General features: G+C 71.0%; 2 protein-coding genes across 4 annotated transcripts; both read right to left on the bottom strand.

Moving 5' to 3' along the window:
• Positions 1–2,806: 2,806 nt before the first annotated feature.
• On the bottom strand, positions 2,807–7,306 carry DCAF15 (DDB1 and CUL4 associated factor 15). Its single transcript, XM_040581030.1, is given in 14 exon segments — positions 2,807–3,047; positions 3,159–3,274; positions 3,841–3,945; positions 4,035–4,120; positions 4,220–4,348; positions 4,437–4,528; positions 4,617–4,740; positions 4,743–5,089; positions 5,180–5,350; positions 5,433–5,572; positions 5,657–5,763; positions 5,863–5,998; positions 6,099–6,196; positions 7,164–7,306. Coding segments are annotated over 14 exon segments (1,845 nt in total). The 5' UTR covers positions 7,302–7,306; the 3' UTR covers positions 2,807–2,991.
• Positions 7,307–8,051: 745 nt separating this feature from the next.
• CC2D1A (coiled-coil and C2 domain containing 1A) lies at positions 8,052–18,765 on the bottom strand. Of its 3 annotated transcripts, XM_040581026.1 has the most exons (31): positions 18,639–18,764; positions 17,770–17,847; positions 17,256–17,391; positions 16,949–17,058; positions 16,787–16,852; positions 16,637–16,693; positions 16,139–16,279; positions 15,199–15,397; positions 14,982–15,100; positions 14,760–14,832; positions 14,513–14,584; positions 14,274–14,404; positions 14,108–14,180; positions 13,826–13,953; positions 13,554–13,677; positions 13,276–13,448; positions 13,063–13,182; positions 12,630–12,688; positions 12,418–12,534; positions 12,261–12,334; positions 11,959–12,017; positions 11,826–11,877; positions 11,595–11,694; positions 11,088–11,178; positions 10,854–10,991; positions 10,692–10,729; positions 9,784–9,847; positions 9,529–9,655; positions 8,851–8,927; positions 8,533–8,580; positions 8,053–8,459 (listed from the first exon to the last, which is right to left on the bottom strand). In XM_040581026.1, exons 2-31 carry the CDS (start codon positions 17,821–17,823, stop codon positions 8,439–8,441), a joined length of 2,841 nt encoding a protein of 946 aa, XP_040436960.1. In that variant the 5' UTR covers positions 17,824–17,847; positions 18,639–18,764; the 3' UTR covers positions 8,053–8,438. The 3 variants fall into 3 exon arrangements, with proteins under 3 accessions (XP_040436963.1, XP_040436960.1, XP_040436961.1); XM_040581029.1 differs by lacking the exon at positions 10,692–10,729 and having other exon boundaries at positions 8,052–8,459; positions 18,639–18,765; XM_040581027.1 differs by lacking the exon at positions 16,637–16,693 and having other exon boundaries at positions 18,639–18,763.
• Between the last annotated feature and the right edge of the window lie 232 nt (positions 18,766–18,997).

The raw sequence follows: 18,997 nt of genomic DNA, 5'->3' as shown, positions 1-18,997 counted from the left end.
GGGGGGGACGACGGGGACGGGTAGGGGTGACGCTGGGGGGGGATGGAGGTGGTGGTGGCGGCAGGGGTGATGCTGGGGGATGGCAGTGGCAGTGGGGTGACAGTGGTGGCAGGGGGTGACAGTGGGGGGTGGCTGGTGGCACTTGGTGGCAGCAGGGCTGGTGGCAGGGGGTGACAGTGGGGGGTGGCTGGTGGCACTTGGTGGCAGCAGGGCTGGTGGAAGGGGGTGATGGTGGTGGCAAGGGGTGACACTAGGGGTGACAGTGGTGGCAGGGGGTGACAGTGGGGGGTGACTGGTGGCACTTCGCGGCAGCAGGGCTGGAGGAAGGGGGTGACGGTGGTGGCAGGGGGTGAAAGTGGGGTGACAGTGGTGGCAGGGGGTGACAGTGGGGGGTGACTGGTGGCACTCGGTGGCAGCAGGGCTGGTGGAAGGGGGTGATGGTGGTGGCAGGGGGTGACAGTGGGGGGTGACAGTGGTGGCAGGGGGTGACAGTGGGGGTGACTGGTGACACTTGGTGGCAGCAGGGCTGGTGGAAGGAGGTGATGGTGGTGGCAGGGGGTGACAGTGGGGGGTGACAGTCGTGGCAGGGGGTGACAGTGGGGGTGACTGGTGACACTTGGTGGCAGCAGGGCTGGTGGAAGGAGGTGATGGTGGTGGCAGGGGGTGACAGTGTGGGGTGACAGTCATGGCAGGGGGTGACAGTGGGGGGTGACTGGTGGCACTTGGTGGCAGCAGGGCTGGTGGAAGGGGGTGATGGTGGTGGCAGGGGGTGACACGGGGTGACAGTGGTGGTGGTTGGTGACAGCGGTGGAAGGTGACGGTGGTGGTAGTGGCAGGGGTGACAGTGGGGGTGACGGTGGCACTTGGTGGCATTAGGGCTGGTGGAAGGGGGTGATGGTGGCAGTAGGTGACTGGGGGTGATGGTGGTGGTGGGGTGACACTGAGGAGTGACGGTGGTGGGAGGAGGTGACAGTGGTGGGGGTGACAGTAGTGGCAGGGGGTTACACTGGGGGGTGACAGTGGTGGCAGGTGACAGTGGTAGTGGTGGCAGGGGTGACAACAGGGGGTGATGGTGGCAGGGGGTGACAGTGGGGGGTGACGGTGGCAGTGGGGGGTGATGGGGGGGGGGTGACAGTGACACTGCGGGGTGGCTGTTCCCGGCCCCTCACCGTCACCCCCCCACCCGCAGTTCGCCAACCTGACCAGCTCCCTCAACTCCCTGGACCCCGACAAGGGTAAGGGCTGCCCCGCCCCTCCCCCACTGCCCCGCCCCTCCACCCTGTCCTGCCTCCCCACTGCCCCGCCCCTCCACGCTGCCCCGCCTCCCCACTGCCCCGCCCCCGTGTGTGTGTGTTCACTCTGGAGCCTACTGATGGCCGATCCCTTCACAGCCCGTGGCGGGGCTTTGGGGGGGGGGGGTGGGGTGTGGGAGGGAGCCCGGGGTGTTGCAACCCCCCCACCCCCCCTCACTGTGCCCATCCCCCCCAGACGAGGAGGAGGAGGAGGAGGAGGAGAGCGACGAGGAGCTGCCGCAGGAGATGGCGCTGGGGGCGGGGGAGGGGGCGGCGCTGCCCCCCGACCCCCTGGAGCCCCCCCCGGCCAAACTCCCCCGCGGCGACACCCGCGGCCTCTTTGTCCAGGCCCTGCCCTCCAGCTGAGGGCCCCGCCCGCCCGGTAACCCCCTGCCCCTCCCCCCCCCCGCGCCCATTCCCCCCCCCCCCCAGCGCCCCCCCCTCCCCGGAGCTCCCCGAGGTTGGGGGGGGGGGAGGGGGCGGGGGTCGCTCAGCGGCGATAATGTGCCTTACGCAAAGCGCCGGGACCGTGTGCCAAAGCCCCCCCCCCGCCCCTCCCCCCACTGCTGAGGGGGGGGGGGTGGGGGGAGGGGTGACACCCCCACCCCCCCCCCCCCCCCCCCCGAGTTGCTCCAGCAAAGGGACCCGCAGGATTTGGGGATGGGCCCCCCCCCCCAACCTGGGGGGGCGACTTAGGGACCCTTTGGAGGGGAGGGGGGGGAGGGGGGGATGATACACGGGGAGGGGGGGGCACAGAGCCCGCGGGGGGTGGGGGGTGGGGGAATCCTTAACGCTGCCCCTCCCCCCAGCCGCCCCAATATTGGGGGGCCCCCCTGCCCCCCCAGTGCCAAACACCCCCCTGCCCCCGCTGCCTTATGCCAGGACCCCCCAACACACACACACCCCCCGCATGAAGGGGCCCCCCCTGCCCCTCCCCCCGCGCGCTTCGGCTCCCACCCCTCCCCCCCCCCAGTAGATATCCTAGTTTTTCGATCGATTCTGTGCTTTTGTACCCCCTGCCCCACCCCCACCCCTCCCCCCGCGTGTGGCCGGGGCCCCCCCCTACGGCGGGGGGGGGGGGGGGGTGTCGGGGGGGGGTGTCGGGGTCGGTGTTTGTGGCAATCGAGAGCCCGTGTGAAAAAAAAAAAAGAAAGAAAAAAAACCCCAGAAAAATCAAACCTCTATTTTGGGGGGGGGGGAGGGGGAGGGGGGGGAGGGGCGGGGGCACCCCTGCCCCTCCCCCCCCTCCCCGCCCCTCCCCCCTCCCGTGTCGTCCTCCCCCCGCAGACGCTGTTTTCTACCTTTTGTAGCTCTTTCTTAAGAATAAAGTCCGCCGTGGTCTTTGCCCCCCGCCCCTCCCTGCGCCCGGGGGGGGGGGGGGGGCGGGGCGGGGAATGGGACACACACACACACACACACACCCGGGGAGCCCCAAAATCCTCCGGATTTACCCCAAAATTCCTCCCGAAAGCCGCAGGTTTGGCCCCTCTGCGTGAAGAAAGGTGGCAGGAAGGTGGAAATCGGGGATATTTATTGGGGGGTGGGGGGTGCTCCCCCCCTAGAAACACTGAGCGGAAAAACGAGCGAAAAAAAACCACAAATAAAAAAAAACAAAAAACAAAAAAACAATACCAAAAAAAAACCAAACCCAAATGGCCCCAAAAATGGGGGAGTTGGGGGGGAGCCCCCCCCCCCCATCCTACAGCACGATCCAGGTGTAGCGCTCGTTGTCGGCCAGCACCTTCAGGGAGCAGCCTGTGGGGGGGGGAGGGGGGAGGTTGGGCCCCCAGGATCCCTCGGGGGGACCCCCGGGACACCCCCCCGCCGCCGCCCCCCCCCCCCGGGGACCCCCCCCACCCCCCCCACCTTTGTGCAGCGCCTCGTTCGTCATCCTGTTGACGTAGCGGCCGCTGCTCTCGGGTACCAGCCACTTCATCACCGTGTCCACGCAGCCCTTGCGGTGCGAGCTCCACACGCTGCCGCTGGGGGGCGCACCTGAGCTGCCCCCCACTGCTAACTGCCCCCCCACAAACTGCCCCCCCCAGCCCTTGCAGTGCGAGTTCCACACGCTGCCGCTGGGGGGCGCACCTGAGCTGCCCGCCCCCCCCCCCCCCCCCCAATTGCCCCCCCAACTGCCCCCGGCCCCCCAGTCGACACCCTTAGCCCCCAAGTTGCCCCCCCCAGGCCACCAGCTGCCCCCCTGCACCCTAAATTGCCCCCCCCCGGCCCCCAAATTACCCCCCCTTACCCTAAATTGCCCCCCTCAACCCCCAAGTTGCCCCCCCCAGGATGCAAGATGCCCCCCCCCCGACCCAAAATCCCACCCTCATTACACTAAAGTGCCCCCCCAGCCCCCTAAAGTCACCCCTACACCCTAAATTGCCCCCCCAGCCCCCAAACTGCCCCCCCCCCCAGCCCTCTAAATCCACCCCCCTACACCTTAAATTGCCCCCCCCCAGCCCCATATTTCACCCCATCACCCTAAATTGCCCCTCCCGGTCCTCAAACGCGCCCCCCCCCCCCCCCCCAAATCCCGCCCCCCCCCCACCTGGTTTGCCCCTTGACCTCGCTGAGGTCCCCCACGCTGACGGTGACGAAGGTGCCGGTGTTGAGGTCCCAGGCGACCTTCAGGCTGGTGTGGTAGGTCTTTGGTCTGCGGGAGGGGGGGGGCGCTCAGGTGGGAGTGGGGGGCTCAGGCGTGGGGGGGGGGGGCGGGATTTGGGGCCCCCCCAGCCCCCTCACCGAAGCTGCCCCTCCTCGTCGGGCGAGGGGAAGGCCAGGAGCAGCAGCCCGATGTTGATGACAACTTGGTTGGTCTCAGGGCAAACCTGGGGGGGGGGGGAAACACACAGGGGTGAGCTGGGGGGGGGCGGGGGGGGGGGCCGAGGGGGTCCCACCGCATCCCTGCCCCCCCCCCCCCCCCCCACCTCGAGGATGACGATGTCGTAGTCGCTGAAGGAGCAGAACTGGCGGGACCACGCGGCGTCGTTCCGGATCACCTCGTTAATGACGTACTCGAAATCCAGCGTCAGCTGCTCCACCGTCAGGTACTGCCCCTGGGGGGGGCGGGCGGGGGGCTGCTGTCACCCCCCCGCGACGCCAAACTGGGGGGGGGGGTGTCCCCCCCACCCCCCCCGCGCCCACCTGTGCCGTCGCTCGCTCCTTCAGCGGCTTCAGGCTGCGGCCGCGCAGGTCGGTCACCACGAAGGGCAGCGAGATCTTGTCATCCTCATACTCTGGGGGGGGGGGGGAGGGGGAAAATAGGGTGGGGGGGGGTCAGACGGGGTGGGGGGCTCGCCAGGCCCCCCCCCCGTGGTGGCTTACCCTCCTCGGGCGCGGTGGGCTCGCCGGGCTCCAGCACGTAGCGCAGTTTGGTGTAGTTGACGTAGCCGGGCTCGGGGGGGGGCGTGGGGGGGGGCGCAGGGGGGGCTGGCGGGGGGGGGGGGTTGGCAGCGCCCCGCGGGGGGGGGCGGGGGCGGCCGGGGGGTGACAGGCGGTGGCGGCGCCACCATCCTCCTCCTCCTCCTCGTCCTCCTCGGCCGGTGCCGCGGCCCCCTTGGCGCGGCGGAAGATGTCGGCGACAAACTCTTTGGCTTTCGCCACGGCGGGCGAGAGCCCCGCGCCCACCCGCTGCCCCTCCCCCCCCACCCCCCGCCCGCCCAGGGGCTGCCCCCCCGCGCCCCCCTCCCGCTCCCCCAGCTCCTCCGCCCGCGCCGGCACGCATCCTGCCCGGCGGCACGGCACCGGCGCGCTGCGGCGCTCGTACAGGATTTGGCAAGGGTTGGCGTCGTCATCACCTGCGGGAGGGAGCGGGAGGTTACCGGGGGGTGGTGAAGGGGTTGTGGGGGGATCTGCGGGGGGCTGGGGGGGGGTGCAGGGGTCTGTACCGGCGGCGTGGACGGCGACGGCGCAGGCCACCAGTGAGTAACTGGTGTTGAGCAGCACCACCTGGTCCTTCTTGAGCTGGAAGGCGGGCTGGAAGGTGGGGAAGGGGTACACCACCTGGTACTTGGTGTGCAGCATGAAGCCGTGGCGCAGGCAATGCGCCTGCCGCTCGCCTGCCGGGAGAAACCGCGCTCAGCCGGGGGGGGGGGGGGTGGGGGGGCCACCGGGTGCTGGGGGGGGCGGCGGGGGGCTCACCGGGGTGTGCCAGGGCCATGGCGCGGCAGCCGGGGCAGTGGCGCGGCGGCGGCACGGCCACGGCGCTGATGTAGATGTCGCGGTGGTTCTCGTCGCTCATCATCATCATGTTGACCAAGAGGCCGTTGGCCGAGCGGGTGCTGGGGGGCAGGGGGGGGGCGCGGTGAGGTGTTTGGGGGGGGGGGCTGCGGGGAGGGGGAGGGGAGGGGGTCCCAAGCGCTTACTTGAAGCCGAAGACGATGACCTTGGAGGAGTCGCTGGGCCACTCGCAGACCGTCAGGTACAAGTCGCTGTAAATCTCCTCGTCCTGGAAGAGCCGGACCTGCCGCACCTGCGGGACACGGGGCGGTGAGGGGGGAGGGTGGGCGACTGCCGGGAGCCCCCCTCAGCGCCGGGAGGGGGGTCCCACCAGTCCCCCCCCCAGCCGTACCAGTTTGAGTTTGCTGTGGACGTTGAACTCCCACCAGTAGAGGTGGTAGATGTAGAAGGAGAAATCGTCGTCGCCGCTGTTGCTGGTGTAGGACAGGACGTAGCGGCCGCACTTGGAGAAGCCGAGGAAAATGTGCCTGGGGGGGTGGGGGGGGGGTGGGGGGACATGGCAGCGAGAGCGAGACCCCCACGATGGGGAGGGGTCACCCCTTAACCCCCCTCCCCCCGTGGCCTCACCCCGCGCACAGAAAGTCCTCGTCCACGATGCTCTTCAGGGAGACGCAGACGCGCGGCGGCAGCTTGCGGAAGAGCCGGGGCGAGAGCTGCCCGCTGATCTGGGGGGGGGGGGTGGGCGTCAGGGACCCCCGCCCCCAGGTGTTCCCCCCCCCTTCCCAGACCCCCAGCTCCCGTGTGTCCCTTCCCCTAGACCCCCCCCCCCCCCCATATTGTGGTGGCAGCTCACGGAAGACCCAAGGAAGAACTGCCGGGGGGGGGGGGGGAGGGGGGGGGCTGCAATGTCAGGGACCCCCCCTCAATCCTGTGCACATCCCCATGCCCCCCCAACGCCCCTCCCCCCAAGCTGAGGGGTCCCTCTGACCCCTCAGCCCTTCCCCCAGCTCAGAGAATTACCACAAGACCCCCACTCAGTCCCCCCGCTCCAGGACCCCCCTCACCCCCCCTCCCAAGCCCCCCTCAGGACTCCCCTTGCCCCCCCGCCGCCCCCAGACCCCCTTAGAACCCCCCTGAGCCCCGCCCCCAGCCCCCGGCTCCCCCAGAGGTGCCCCAACAGCTCTAGCCCCCCCTCAGAGCCCCCTCAGGGCTCCCTTAGGACCCCGTGACCCCCCACCCCCCCTCAGAGCCCCCCTCAGGGCTCCCTTAGGACCCCGTGACCCCCACCCCCCCCTCAGAGGACCCCCTCAGGCCCCCTGCCGCCCCCAGCCCCCCTCAGAGCTCCCTCAGGCCACCCGTGGCCCCCGGGTCCCCTCAGAGCTCCCTCATGGCCCCCTGCCGCCCCCAGCCCCCCTCAGACACCTCTCAGGCCCTGGCTCCCCTCAAAGCCCCCTCAGGGCTCCCTTAGGATCCCGTGACCCCCACCCCCCCTCAGAGACCCCCTCAGGCCCCCTGCCACCCCCAGCCCCACTCAGAGCTCCCTCAGGCCACCCGTGCCCCCCGGGTCCCCTCAGAGCTCCCTCAGGCCCCCTGCCGCCCCCAGCCCCCCTCAGAGACCTCTCAGGCCCTGGCTCCCCTCAGAGCCCCCTCACGGCCCCGCCGCCCCCAGCCCCCCCGCCGCCCCCCGCTCACCTTGACGCGGTCGAGCTGCCTCACGACGTGTTCGCGGCGGCCCCGCGGGCCCGGCCCCACCGAGGAGCCGCCGGCCGCCCCCGCCGGGCCCCGCTTCCCCCCCGGGCCGCCCCGCTCCGATTTCGAGCTGGGCGCCATTTTCCCCCGGCCCCCTCCGCTTCCGGAGCGCCCCGGCCCGCCGCCGCCGGCCCGCCCACGCCGCGCGCCCATTGGGCAGACCCCAAGGCGCGAAGCGGACGCCCCCCGCCCCATTAGCTCGACGCTGCCGTCAATCCCCACCGCGCCCCACCCCGGCGGGGCAGGAAGGCCAATAGGAACGCGGCGGCCGCGCCGCCATTGGCTGATTCTCCCGCCCGTCTCGCAGCGGAGGGGTTGCCATGGTGAGGAGGTAGCGGCGGGGGAGAGGTCCCTGGGGAGTGGGCGGGGCCGGGGGCGGCCGGGGGCGGGGCCACCGGGGTCTGCGGCCGGGGGACACGGGGGGGATGGGGGGGGGGGCGCTGGGGACCGGGACACGGGGCTGCGGGGGGACACCGGGGGGACACCGGGGACAGTAGGACACTGAGGGGGGGGGGGGATACCAGGGGAGAAACTGGGGGGACACTGGCGAGCTGAGGGGGGGACACTGGGGGGGGCATACTGGGGACTGGAGGGACACCAGGGACCATAGAAGGGAGGGGGCGGGGGACACACTGGGGACTGGGGGGACACTGGGGAGGGGGAGAACACCAGAGAGGGACACCTGGGGGGGGGGGGGAGGGGTGACACCCCAGGGACTTGGGGGGGGGGGGGGGGGCACAGCCCCCTACCATGGTCCGCAGGGAGCCCCCCCAGCCCACTGGTGTGTGTGAGTGTGTGGAATTCACCCAAACCCACGTTTTTATTCTTAAAAACTTTATAGTTTTATGTGATAAAGCACAAAATAGACCCGTTGCGCAACCCGCCCCCCCCCCCCCGCGGGGACAGGCACTTGGGGGGGGTGACACCAAGGGGGGGGCCCCTCCCGGGGGTCTGCTTTGGTTGGGGGGGGAGGCCCTGCCACCGTGGGCGGGGGGGCAAAGTGCATGGGGGGGGTATGGAGACCCTGGAATGGGGGAGGGGCACTGTGACCCCATCCCTGGGAGGGGGGACGGGGGAGGGGGGGGACACAATGTAGCAGCTCTGATCCCGGTGATTGTCACAGCAGTGCCGGGAGGGGTGGGGTGGTCCCATGTGCCCCCCCCAAAGCAGCTGCACCCTGCTTGGTGCCAGCCTGGGGGGGGGGGCGGCGAGGGGGGCTCATCGGCGCAGCTTTTGGAGCTGGAAAAGAAAAGGGGGTGAGGGGGGGGATGGGGAGGGGGCTATATCTGGGGGGGGGGGTGTCGCCCCTCACCTCACTCTCCACCAGGTTCCTCTTGTAAAGTGCCTCCTTGGCCGCCTCCTGCGGGAGAGGGCGTCAGGGGGGGGTGGGGGTGCGGGACCCCCGCCCCCCCCCCCCCAGCTAGCACCCATGGGTGCTGCTGTACCCCGAGGAGGGGGGGGGCTGCTATACTCATGGGGGGGTGCTGTACCCCAGGGGATGGACTGTTGCACCCTGGGGGGAGGGGGTAACTGTTGTACTCCATGGGGGGCTGTACCCGGGGCAGGGGGGGCTGCAGGGCTGTACCCAAGGGGGGAGGGGGCTATCTGGGGGGGGGGGGGGCTGCCTCACCCGCTGCCCCTCGGTGCCCAGGCGCCGCGCCGCCTCGGTGTAGAGCTGCAGGTAACGCTCCAGCTGCGCCTGGTACTCTGGGGGGGGGCAAGGGGGGAGGGGGGGGGGGGGGGGCAAGAGGAAAAGAAGGGGTTAAAAATGGAACAGGGGGAAGGAAACCCAAGGTAAAGATGGGGGGGGGTGTCTCACCTTTGGGGGAATCGGGGGGGCTCCCCCTTGGGGGGGGGGGGGTCACCTATACGGAAGGGGGGGCTCTCGCCTCTGTGGAGGGGGCTGGGGGGGGTCTCGCCTCTGCGGAGGGGGGCTGGGGGGGGGGGGTCTCGGCTCTGCAGAGGGGGCTGGGGGGTGTCTCGCCTCTGCGGAGGGGGCTGCGGGGGGTCTCGCCTCTGCGGAGGGGGCTGCGGGGGGTCTCGCCTCTGCGGAGGGGGCTGGGGGGGGGGTCTCGCCTCTGCAGAGGGGGCTGGGGGGGGGGTTCTCACCTCTGCGGAGGGGGCTGGGGGGGGGGGTCTCACCTCTGCGGAGGGGGCTGGGGGGGGGTCTCACCTCTGCGGAGGGGGCTGGGGGGGGGGTCTCACCTCTGCGGAGGGGGCTGGGGGGGGGGTCTCACCTCTGCGGAGGGGGGCTGGGGGCTGGGGGGGGGTCTCGCCTCTGCGGAGGGGGGCTGGGGGGGGGTCTCACCTCTGCGGAGGGGGGCCCCGCCGTGCTGCAGCCGCGTGCGCAGGCTCTGGCTGCGCCGGACGAGCTCCTGGTGCTGCTGCCGCAGCTCGGGGGGCACCGGCCGCTGTGCCTGGGTGTGCGCCAGCATCTGGGGGGGCACAGAGCGTGGGGGGGGGGGCACGGAGCGAGGGGGGGGGGGGGGGCACGGAGCGTGGGGGGGGGGGGGCACGGCGCGGGGGGGGGGGCAGCCGGGGGGGGCAGCCCCCCCCCCCTCACCTTCCTCTCCAGCCGCTCCCGGTCGAAGGCCAGCAGGGTGAGGCTGGGCAGGGGGGGCACGGCCCTGGGGGGGGGGGGGAGATGGCCCCGGTGAGGGGGGGGAGGGGCACGCTGGCCCCTCCTGCCCTCCCCTCCCCCCACCCCAGCACCCCCCAGCGCCACCCCCAGCCAGGACCGTCTGCCAGCACAGGCTGGGCAGCTGGGGGAGGAATGAGGGGGCTGGGGGGGTCCGGGGGGGTGGTCCTGGGGGGGGGGCAGCCTTGTCCTCCCACCATCATGCCCGCTCCGCCACAAGCCCATCCCCTCCTCCTCAGGCTGGAGGGGGGAAACCCCCCACCTTGGAAAAGGGGCACCCCCCCCACCCCCCATTCCGGATCAGGGACCCCCCCCCAGGAGCAGGGACGCCCCTCCCCCGCCCGGGGAGCAAAGACAGAGCAGGGATGTCCCCTACCCAGGGGATCCCCCGGGGCAGGGACCCCCCCAGGGCAGCCCCCAAGGGCTGGAGCAGGGCCTGGGGGGGAGGAAGGATGAGGAGGAAGGGGACGGGGAAGGGGACGGGGAAGGGGACGGGGAAGGGGACGGGGAAGGGGACGGGGAAGGGGAGGGGGAAGGGGCGAGGAAGGGGACGGGGAAGGGGACGGGGAAGGGGACGGGGAAGGGGACGGGGAAGGGGACGGGGAAGGGGACGGGGAAGGGGACGGGGAAGGGGACGGGGAAGGGGACGGGGAAGGGGACGGCAGTGGCAGTGTCCTGGCAGGGCAGCGGCCACGGCGAGGGGCACCCGGTGCCGGCAGCGTTCACCGCGAGCTGGCTGTGGCCGCCCCCGGCAAACGCCCCTCCGCCCCCGCCAGCCCCCCAGGGGGTGCCCACCCCCCCGCGCCGGCGCAGCCCCCCACCCCGGTACTCGCCTGCCGGTGGCCTCGCCGGGCGGCTTGTGGCCGGTGACCTGGCGGGAGGGAGGACGGGCGTTAAGGCGTGTGTGTGTCCCCCCGTCCCCCCCGGCACGGCGCTGGGTGACCCGCCGTGTCCCCCCAGCCCCGGCGCCCCCCGTGGCGCCCCCCCCCGCTCACCGCGGCGCCGGTGCCGGTGCCGGTGTCGATGACGAGCCAGCGCTCGGTGCGCGTCTCCAGCTGCGGGCAGCCCAGCGGCTCCCGGATCCGCACCGTCACCTCCAGCTTCCCCCCGGTGGGGCGCCGGCCCTCCAGGAGCTGGGGGCGGGCACTGCTGGGGAAGGGGGGCACGGGGCAGGTGGCGCCCCCCCCCCCCCACCCCAGCCCCGGGGTCTCCCGCAGGGCCCCCCTCACCTCCAGGATCTCCCGCAGCTCGCAGCTGGTCTCCAGCGCCTCCAGCTTCAGCTGCGCCGTGCCCAGGGGGCGGTCGGGCTTGAACAGCCCCCTGGGGGCACCGGGGGGGGGGGGAGTGAGGGGGGAGGGGAAAGGGGGGGGGGGGAGGGGAAAGAGGGGGCAGGGGCCGGGAGGGGCCAGGGCCGGGCGGGGCCGGGGCAGGGGCCGGGGCGGGGGCCGGGAGGGGCCGGGGCGGGGGGCCGGGAGGGGCCGGGGCGGGGGCCGGGAGGGGCCGGGGCGGGGGCCGGGAAGGGCCGGGGCGGGGGCCGGGAAGGGCCGGGGCGGGGGCCGGGAAGGGCCGGGAAGGGCCGGGGCGGGGGCCGGGGCGGGGGCGGGGCAGGGGCCGGGGCGGGGGCCGGGGCAGGGGCCGGGAGGGGCAGGGGCAGGGGCCGGGAGGGGCCGGGGCGGGGGCGGGGCAGGGGCCGGGAGGGGGCGGGGCGGGGGGCGGGGCAGCCCTTTCTCTCTTACCCCTTATGCGCCACCTCGAAGCGGATGCCCTTGGTGTGCAGGACGCGCCGCAGCCCCCGGTGCCCGCGGTTCATGTGCAGCTTGAACTGCTCCTTGAACTCTGCGGGCCGCCAGTGACCACCGGGCCCTAACGAGCCCCAGGCCCCGGCGCACCCCCGGGGAGTCCCCCCCGGGTGCCAGCCCCCGTCCCGTCCCGTCCCCCCCCCCAGATGGGCCGCGCGCGGCACTTACCAGGGGAGTCGGTGTTTTTGACGACGTTGGTCTTGTCCTTCTGGGCCTCCTCCTGCCGGGGTGCGGGGGGGGGTGAGGGAGTGCGGGGGGGGGTGAGGGGGGGCTGGGGGGGCACGAGGCGGGGGCAACTCACCGCGCTGGGGTAGGGGAACTCGAAGCGCACGAAGGCATCCAGCTCGGTGGGAGCTACACCTGCCAGGTGGACACAGTGTCAGCATCGCCGCCGCGGCGGATCCACAGCACCCCGGTGGTGCCCATCGCCACGGCGGATCCACGGCACCCCGGCGGTGCCCATCGCCACGGCAGCAAACCCGGGGAATTTTAAATCACAGATAATTAAAAATAAAAGCCTCGTCGGTGAGGAGCCGGCAAAGCCCAGCGCCGCCACCGGCCCAGGCTAGGCGACCTCCATGGCGCCCCGCCGTCTCCCCTCACCTGGCGGTGCCGGGAGGTTGATCCCCTTGACTATGCACAGCACCATGTCGCTGCCATTCAGCTCCGGGAAGCTCCTGCGGAGGGGACGAGCCAGGAGGATCCCACCAGCGCCCACCTGCCCCTCGGCACCGCGGCGGCCGCGCCGGCGAGCCCCTACTTGATGACGCTGAAGGTTCGTTGCTCGTAGTGGTGCCGGGGCGGCGGGTACCCCCGGGCGTGCGCCTGCTTCAGGACGGCCATGTGCTGCCTGCAGTCCTCGGCCAGTCGCTCAAACCTGCCGGCCGGTGCCGTCAACCCCCGGCACCGCTCCCCGGCTCCGCGCGGCCAGCACGTGGCGGCCACGGCGCCCCCGGCCGCCCCCAGACTCACTTGGTGGTCTCTGCGATGTTCCCCAGGTGAGTGAACTGCTTGGAGTGGCTGACGCACATCTGGAAGGGAGAGGAGGGGGCGAGGGAGAGGAGGAAGAGGAAAGCTCCCCACACGGACCCCAGCCGTGGTGGCCCCTGCCGGACCCCCGCCGTGCTGGTGCTGGGCTGCGCTCCTGCAGGGTCCCGCTGGGGCCGGGGTCCCTCCTGCGCCCACAAACCCGGCTCCGCTGCTGGCTCAGCCCCAGTTCACGCCGGATTGAAACCCGCGGCCTCTCCCCGCGCCCCCCGCCAGGGCAGCAGTTTGATCCCCTCCTCCTGCGACAGGGACCCCCCGGGTCCCCCCCTTTCCCCCCCCCCCCCCCCCCTGCCACGTCCTGCCCCCCCCGTTTTCAGTCTCCCCCTCCCAAACCCGCCGGATTTCCCGGTGCCGCTACCTCGTGCTGCTGCCGGATCACCCGCACCAGCTCCAGGTACCGGCTGGCGGCCTCGGGGGGGACGCAGGCGCCGCGCTGCACCAGCACGAAGTCCTCCTTGTTCACGGGGGCTTCGGGGACCTGCGGCAGGGGGAAGGGCTCGGCTCAGAGCCCCCACACCGGGAACCCCCACACCAGGAGCCGGCCGAACACCACCAGACGCCGCGTCCCCACCTTGGTGATGTCGACGGGCAGCCCGCCGCGCGCGGCCGCGATCATGGCGTCCAGCCCCTTGGCCTGGCGCAGCAGCAGCTTCGCCCCCTCGATGTCGCGGCTCTGCTTGGCGCGCAGGGCGGCCTGTGCCAGCTGCCGCCGCCGGCCCTCCAGGAACGCCAGCTGCTGCTGGGCTGCGGGGCAGGCAGCGCTGAGCCCCCCCGCCCCGAGGGGGCTGTGGGGCTGGGGGCTGGCTGCCCCCTCCTTGCCTGCCACACTGTGCCGGATGGCGGCGTTACCTTTCCCGGTGGGTTTAGGGGGTGCTTTGGTCACGGCGGCGGGATGGGGGGCGGCGCGGGGAGGCGGCGGCGGTGCTTTGGGCTGGGGGGTGGATGCTCTCACTGGGGCTGGGCGGGCAGTGGGCTGTGCCAGGAGGAGAAATGCAGCGTCAGATGGAAAACGGGGGGCCCAGCCCCGCAGGGGGGTGGGTTTCCCCTTTGGAGCCCTCCGCGCTCCCCGTTTTGGGCTGGGGGAGGTGGGCAGAGGGTCCCCAGCCCCCCCGAACGCCGACCTGTGCCTCCTCGTCACCTTCCTCCTCATCGCGGACCTCCTGGCTGGCCAGCCTCGCCGCCACCTCCAGCACCCCGGCGAGGCTCTGCTCACCGGACGGCGTCTCTGCGCCCTGGATGGGTGGGAAGCCTGGCCGGGGGGTGCCAGGGGGAGAAAATGGGGGGTACCGCAGCCCCCCACAGCTCACCAGGGCGGAGGGGTCCAGATCCTGCTCCCCGCCCTGCACTGGCTTCAGGAACCAGCCCCGAGAAGCACTCGCCGCGAAAAAAACAGGGAAAAATACCTGGCGGGATGGGCAGCTCCGAGAAATCCACCGTTTTCCCGGCTTTGTGCGCCCGGATGGCGTCTTGGTATTGCTGGAAGGGAACGGGGAGGCTGAGCAGCACCGCGGCGGGGCTGGCAGCACGGCAGCGGGGCTGGCAGCACGGCGGCACACGCGGCTCCCGCACCTTGACGATGCGCTCGTGCATCCGAGCCTTCCGATCGTCGCCCTTGCTCCTGGCCTGCGCCGCCGCCGCCACGTACCGTTCCATCCGCTGCTGCAGAGCCTCCAGCGCGTCCCGCGGAGCCGGCGGCGCGGCTGCAGCGGGGGAGAGCCGGTGGAAAAGCTTCCAGCCGCTTTTTTCTTGGAAGTTCCCTTCCCCCAGGGGGATGTTTGGGGGTAGGAATTGGGGGTTGGGGGTTCTACCTGCCGTGGGAGAGGCCGGTTGGGGTTCAGGCTGCGGCTGGGTGGGTGACAGCGGCTCCTCCGGCGCCTGGGCTGCGGAGAGGGACGGCAAATCGGGAAATCAGCACCCACAAGCGAGCGGTGAGGTCACTGCTGCGACGAGCGGAGCCCCCACGGTGGCTTTTTTTTACTCCATCAGAAAAAAATTAAAAAAAAAAAAAAAAAAAGGGGGGGGACGAGTGCTCCCCACCGAGGCTGCGGGTCTTACCGGGAGGCGGTGGCACGCTGCTGAGCTCCACTGGCTGGCCCTGCTGCGCCGCGTCCAGCAGGGAGTCAAGACTCTGGAAAAAATCACCAACCCCCCCCCAGACCGGCTGTTTTCCTGCACTGAGCCCCGCACCCACCACGGAATCCACAAAAAGGGGGGGGATTCGCATCAGCGGGGACCAGGGAGGGAGCCCCAGGCCCCTCGGCACGCCCAGCGCCGCACCTTTGCCAGCCGGTAGCACCGCGTGGCTGCCTCCAGGTCGCCGCGCTGCTTGGCACGCAGCGCCGCCAGCTTGTACTCGCGCTGCCGGCCCCGCAGCACGGCCTCGGCACCGGCAGAGCCTGCGGTTAGCGGGAAGGAGAGCGGCGTTGCCGGCTTCCCCCCCGTCAGCCGCGGGGTACGGCCATCGCCGGTGCAGAATAGCGAGCCAAAGCCTTGCCTGGGTGGGAAGCCGGCGAGGCCGGAGCTGGCGGCGGCGAAGAGCCACCGGGCAGGACCTGGGGTGGCTCGAGGGAGCCGGCGGGCGGCGGGGGGGGCTGGGGGGAGCTCAGCCCCTTCCCCAGCGCCACGGGCGGGGGGATCTCCTCCTCCTCGATCTTGTTTCCCTTCCTGACGGAGGCCAGCATGCTCTCCAGCGTCTGGAAGGAAGAGGCACAGGGGAAAACTCCCCGTCCCCGCAAATATTCCTCGGCCGAAAGAGGAACCGCGGAGCTGCCGGGGCCGCCAGAGGTGGGAATCCCCAACGGCCGCCTAAAAACTGCGCCCACAGCAGGGCCGGGAGCTGGGGGTCTCTCACCCACGGGGGATCCAGCCCCAAACCCAAAATCCCGATCTCCCCCCCCCAAATCTCCTCAGCTGCTGCCTCCCCCAGCCTGTGCCAGCGGCCAGCTGGCCCCGCTCTGCCCGCACCGGCAAAATCCCGGCGGAGGGGTAAGCGCCGCTCCCGGGCTCCAAAAAACATGGGATGTCGCCCTTTCCTGTGTCATGATCTGGAGGGAACGTGGGGTCCCACCTCAGGGGCTTTGCACCAAGCCAGCGGTGCTGGAAAGACCCCAGCGTGGCAAAAGGGGCTTAAACAAGATGGGAAACGGCCCGGAGGGGAAAACCAGGGCTCAAAATCAATAAAAATAAAAATAATTCTGAGGCTCTTCCAAGGGTTTTGAATAACCGCGAGGAATCAGGACCTCGAGGCGGTGTTGTAGCCGACCTTGCGGCTGCGGGGCGAAGCGGAGCCGAGCTGCGAGCGCAACCCCCTCCCCCCCGAATTCGGTAACACCGGCTGAGCGCAGCCAGGAAATCGCGATCCGATGGTTTCATTTAATTAAAAAGATCCAATTAAATCCCAGGGCTTTGCGGCGGGGCCCTCGGTGCCGGCTCACCTTGAGGCCACGCTCGTAGCGCCGCAGCCTGGAGCCGTCCCCTGCCTGCCTGGCGTTGGCGATGGCCGCCCGGTACATGGCCGTCCGCTCCGTCAGCGTCGCCTCCACACCGCTGGACTCCGCAGGCAGCGGCTCCGGCACCTGCACCCAAGGAGAAGTGCTGGGAACCACGCAGCGAGAGCCGGGCTCGTCCCGCCGCCGATAATCCGCTTGGATCGGGGGCTCGGAGCCGAGGCGGGGGCTTGGAGCCCAGCTCTGGCTCAAGCCAAAGCGGCACAGCCGCGCGTCCCGATCCTTTCCGTGATTTTACAGCCTCTGGGGGCTGAAGGAAGAGCCCCAATGGCTGCCAATGGACAGGGATTGCCCTAAAACGGGGATTATCAGAGGCTAATTTCCTGTAAATTCCAAAAAAATCCCCTAAATCCCATCTCAGCACGCAAGACTTCCAACGCTGCCCATCACTGAGGCAGCGGCTGAGGGAACCTGGCTCCTCCTCACCCCCGGGAAGGTTTTCCCCCGCTGCAGGGCAGGTTCCCGTGACACAGACACGTTTTCCCAGCAGATGAATGAAAAAGCGACAGGAAAAGTCCCAAAAGGGCCAGATCCGGCACCGGCACGGTAGGAGCGGAGCCCCAGGAGGTGTCGTACCTTGGCGGGTGGCACCAGCGCGTCCGTGCTGCCCTCCCCTTCACCCAGCACCTCCTGCAGCTCGGCCTGGAAGCACCAGGAGATCCCTCAGAGATGATCCCAGGCGGAAAAGCCCCTTTTTTTTGGGACAGAACTGCCCTGAGGGCTCAGCCCTCGTCTCACCATGAGATCATCTTCATCTTCCAGCTCCTCGTTGTCATCCCCCTCCTCCTCGTCCGGGTCCTTCATGCACAGAGCGGCCATCTCCTCAATCGCCTCCATCGGCAACGGGGCTGGAGGAGACACGGCACATGGCGGGGAGGGGATTTGGGGCCATTTACCCATTTTTTGATGGTTTCAGCCCACCTGCAGGAGGGTCCAGCCCAGGCGGGGCAGAAAGGACCCACCAGGAGCCACTTTCTACGTGACGCGTTATTAATTATCCCAGCAATTAACGGCGGAGGAGCCCCACCGCCATGGCAGTGCTCACTTTTCCCCTCGGGCTTCTCCCCCGGCGCAGCTCGGCCTCCCACCAGCGCCAGCAGCTCGGCCTCCAGCTCGGCGGCATCGTCCACGGCGGCATCTCCCACCATGCCCTCCGGAGAGAGATCCACCAGCAAACCCATCTGCAGGGAGGGAGGCGGGGCGCGGCACTAACGACACCTCGTTAGGGCCAGGGGATCCCCCGGGATCCAGCGGGGGGAAGGAGGGAATCGACATGGATCCTTCAGGGAGGGACGCCGGCGCAGCCACAGCTCGGGGCAGAGCCCACGGTGCCGTGAGTGACGCCGCAACAGCGATTTGCGAGGCACCAGGGTGAATAAAACCGCTTAATTAAATTAAAATATTTAAATAAAGATGAAAAGCAATAGCGATAGACCCGGCTGGGCAATGGTGGCACAACCAGTGCCGCCTCCGCCGCCGAACAGCTGTTGATGGCATTGATCCTCCCCCGGGGCGGGTGGGGGTGGGGGGCACACCAGGGCGGGGGACACGGGCCGCACCTGCCTGGCGATGGCGGCACCGTGGCCCGGTGGCAGCCTGCGGGCTCTGCTCATGGCTCTGCTCCTCACCGTGCCGAGCTGGGGGGGCTGTGTTAAAGGTGTGGGGGGGGGAAGCCCAGCACCCACCGGAGAGCCTGGACAGGGCCCCCCCCCCCCCCAGCCTTCTGCAGCCCCTGCTGAGCCCCCTCCTCCTGCTTTCCATGAGTTTTGTGGCAGCGCCCTGGCTCCCGCACCACGGCCCCCCCCTTCTCCAAGCACCCCAGGGTGCTGCTGCCCCCCCCAGCCCTGTCCCCTCCTCCAGAGGATTCCCCCCCTCCCCCGCAGCCCTTCCCCCCCCCAGCCTCACACAAGGCAACATTTTCCTCTCCCAGGCCCCATACCCCCTCCTCAGCCCTCTCAGGCCCCATTTCCCCTCCCCAGACCCCCCACATTCCCCCCCCAGGCCCCATTCTACCCCATCAGCCCCCCACCAGGCCCCATTCCCACCCCCTGGGCCCCCACAAAGGCCCCATTTCCCCCCCGACCCCATTTCACCACCTCAGACCCCCTACAAGCCCCCATTTCACACACACACCCAAGACCCCCCTGAGGCCTCGTTGCCTCCCCTCAGCCCCCCCCAGACCTCATTTCACCCCCCTGCCGGCCTTGTCACCTTCCCTCAGCGCCCCCCAGGCCTCATTTCATCCCCCAGACCACCCCAGGCCTCGCTGCCTACCCGCAAGCCCCCACTCCCCACCTCAGCACCCCCTCAGGGCCCACCGCCCCCACAGGACCCACCACCCCTCCTCAGCGCCCCCCTAACCCACCCGCCAGAAACGACCCCCGCCCCCTCCCCCAGCCTCGCAGGGCCCCCCCTCAGCCACACTCACTTCCTACTCCGCCCGCCGCTGTCAACAACCGGCCGCGCTTTACGGCACCGACGTCGCAAAAGCCGCTGTCGCCGCGTTTCGCTTGACGGCACCCGGGGGGGAAACTACAGCTCCCAGCGTGCCCCGCGCCGCGCAGGCGCACGGCGGGAGGCGGGAAAAGCGTGAGGCTGGGGGAGGGGGAGGGGGGCGGCCCGGCGGTCCCGACGCGCGTTCGGGCGGGGGGGGCGGGTGACACTGCCCCTGTTTCCCCTCGGAACCGGGGGGGGGGGGTTGGTGGCTGCTGCCAGCGGGGGTGGCGCTGGGCCCCGGGGGTCGGTGGAGGGGGGTGGGCTCGGCCCTGGGGGCGAAGCACCTGGCGG

This window comes from Falco naumanni (assembly GCF_017639655.2).
Source record: "Falco naumanni isolate bFalNau1 chromosome 13 unlocalized genomic scaffold, bFalNau1.pat SUPER_13_unloc_1, whole genome shotgun sequence".
NCBI classification, from domain to species: domain Eukaryota; kingdom Metazoa; phylum Chordata; class Aves; order Falconiformes; family Falconidae; genus Falco; species Falco naumanni.
Note: the sequence above shows the minus strand (reverse complement) of the source record. Positions and strands in the feature narration are given on the sequence as shown.

Bases quoted from the DNA above. Each gene is read 5' to 3' on its own strand.
- CC2D1A (XM_040581026.1), bottom strand. From the start codon at position 17,823: ATGAGCAGAGCCCGCAGGCTGCCACCGGGCCACGGTGCCGCCATCGCC. The intron at 14,833-14,981 runs GTGCGGCGCTGG...GATTTTTTCCAG, and splicing joins GGTGCTACCGGCTGGCAAAG to AGTCTTGACTCCCTGCTGGA. The intron at 8,460-8,532 runs GTGAGGGGCGAC...TTTCTTTTCCAG, and splicing joins GGAACCTGGTGGAGAGTGAG to CTCCAAAAGCTGCGCCGATG.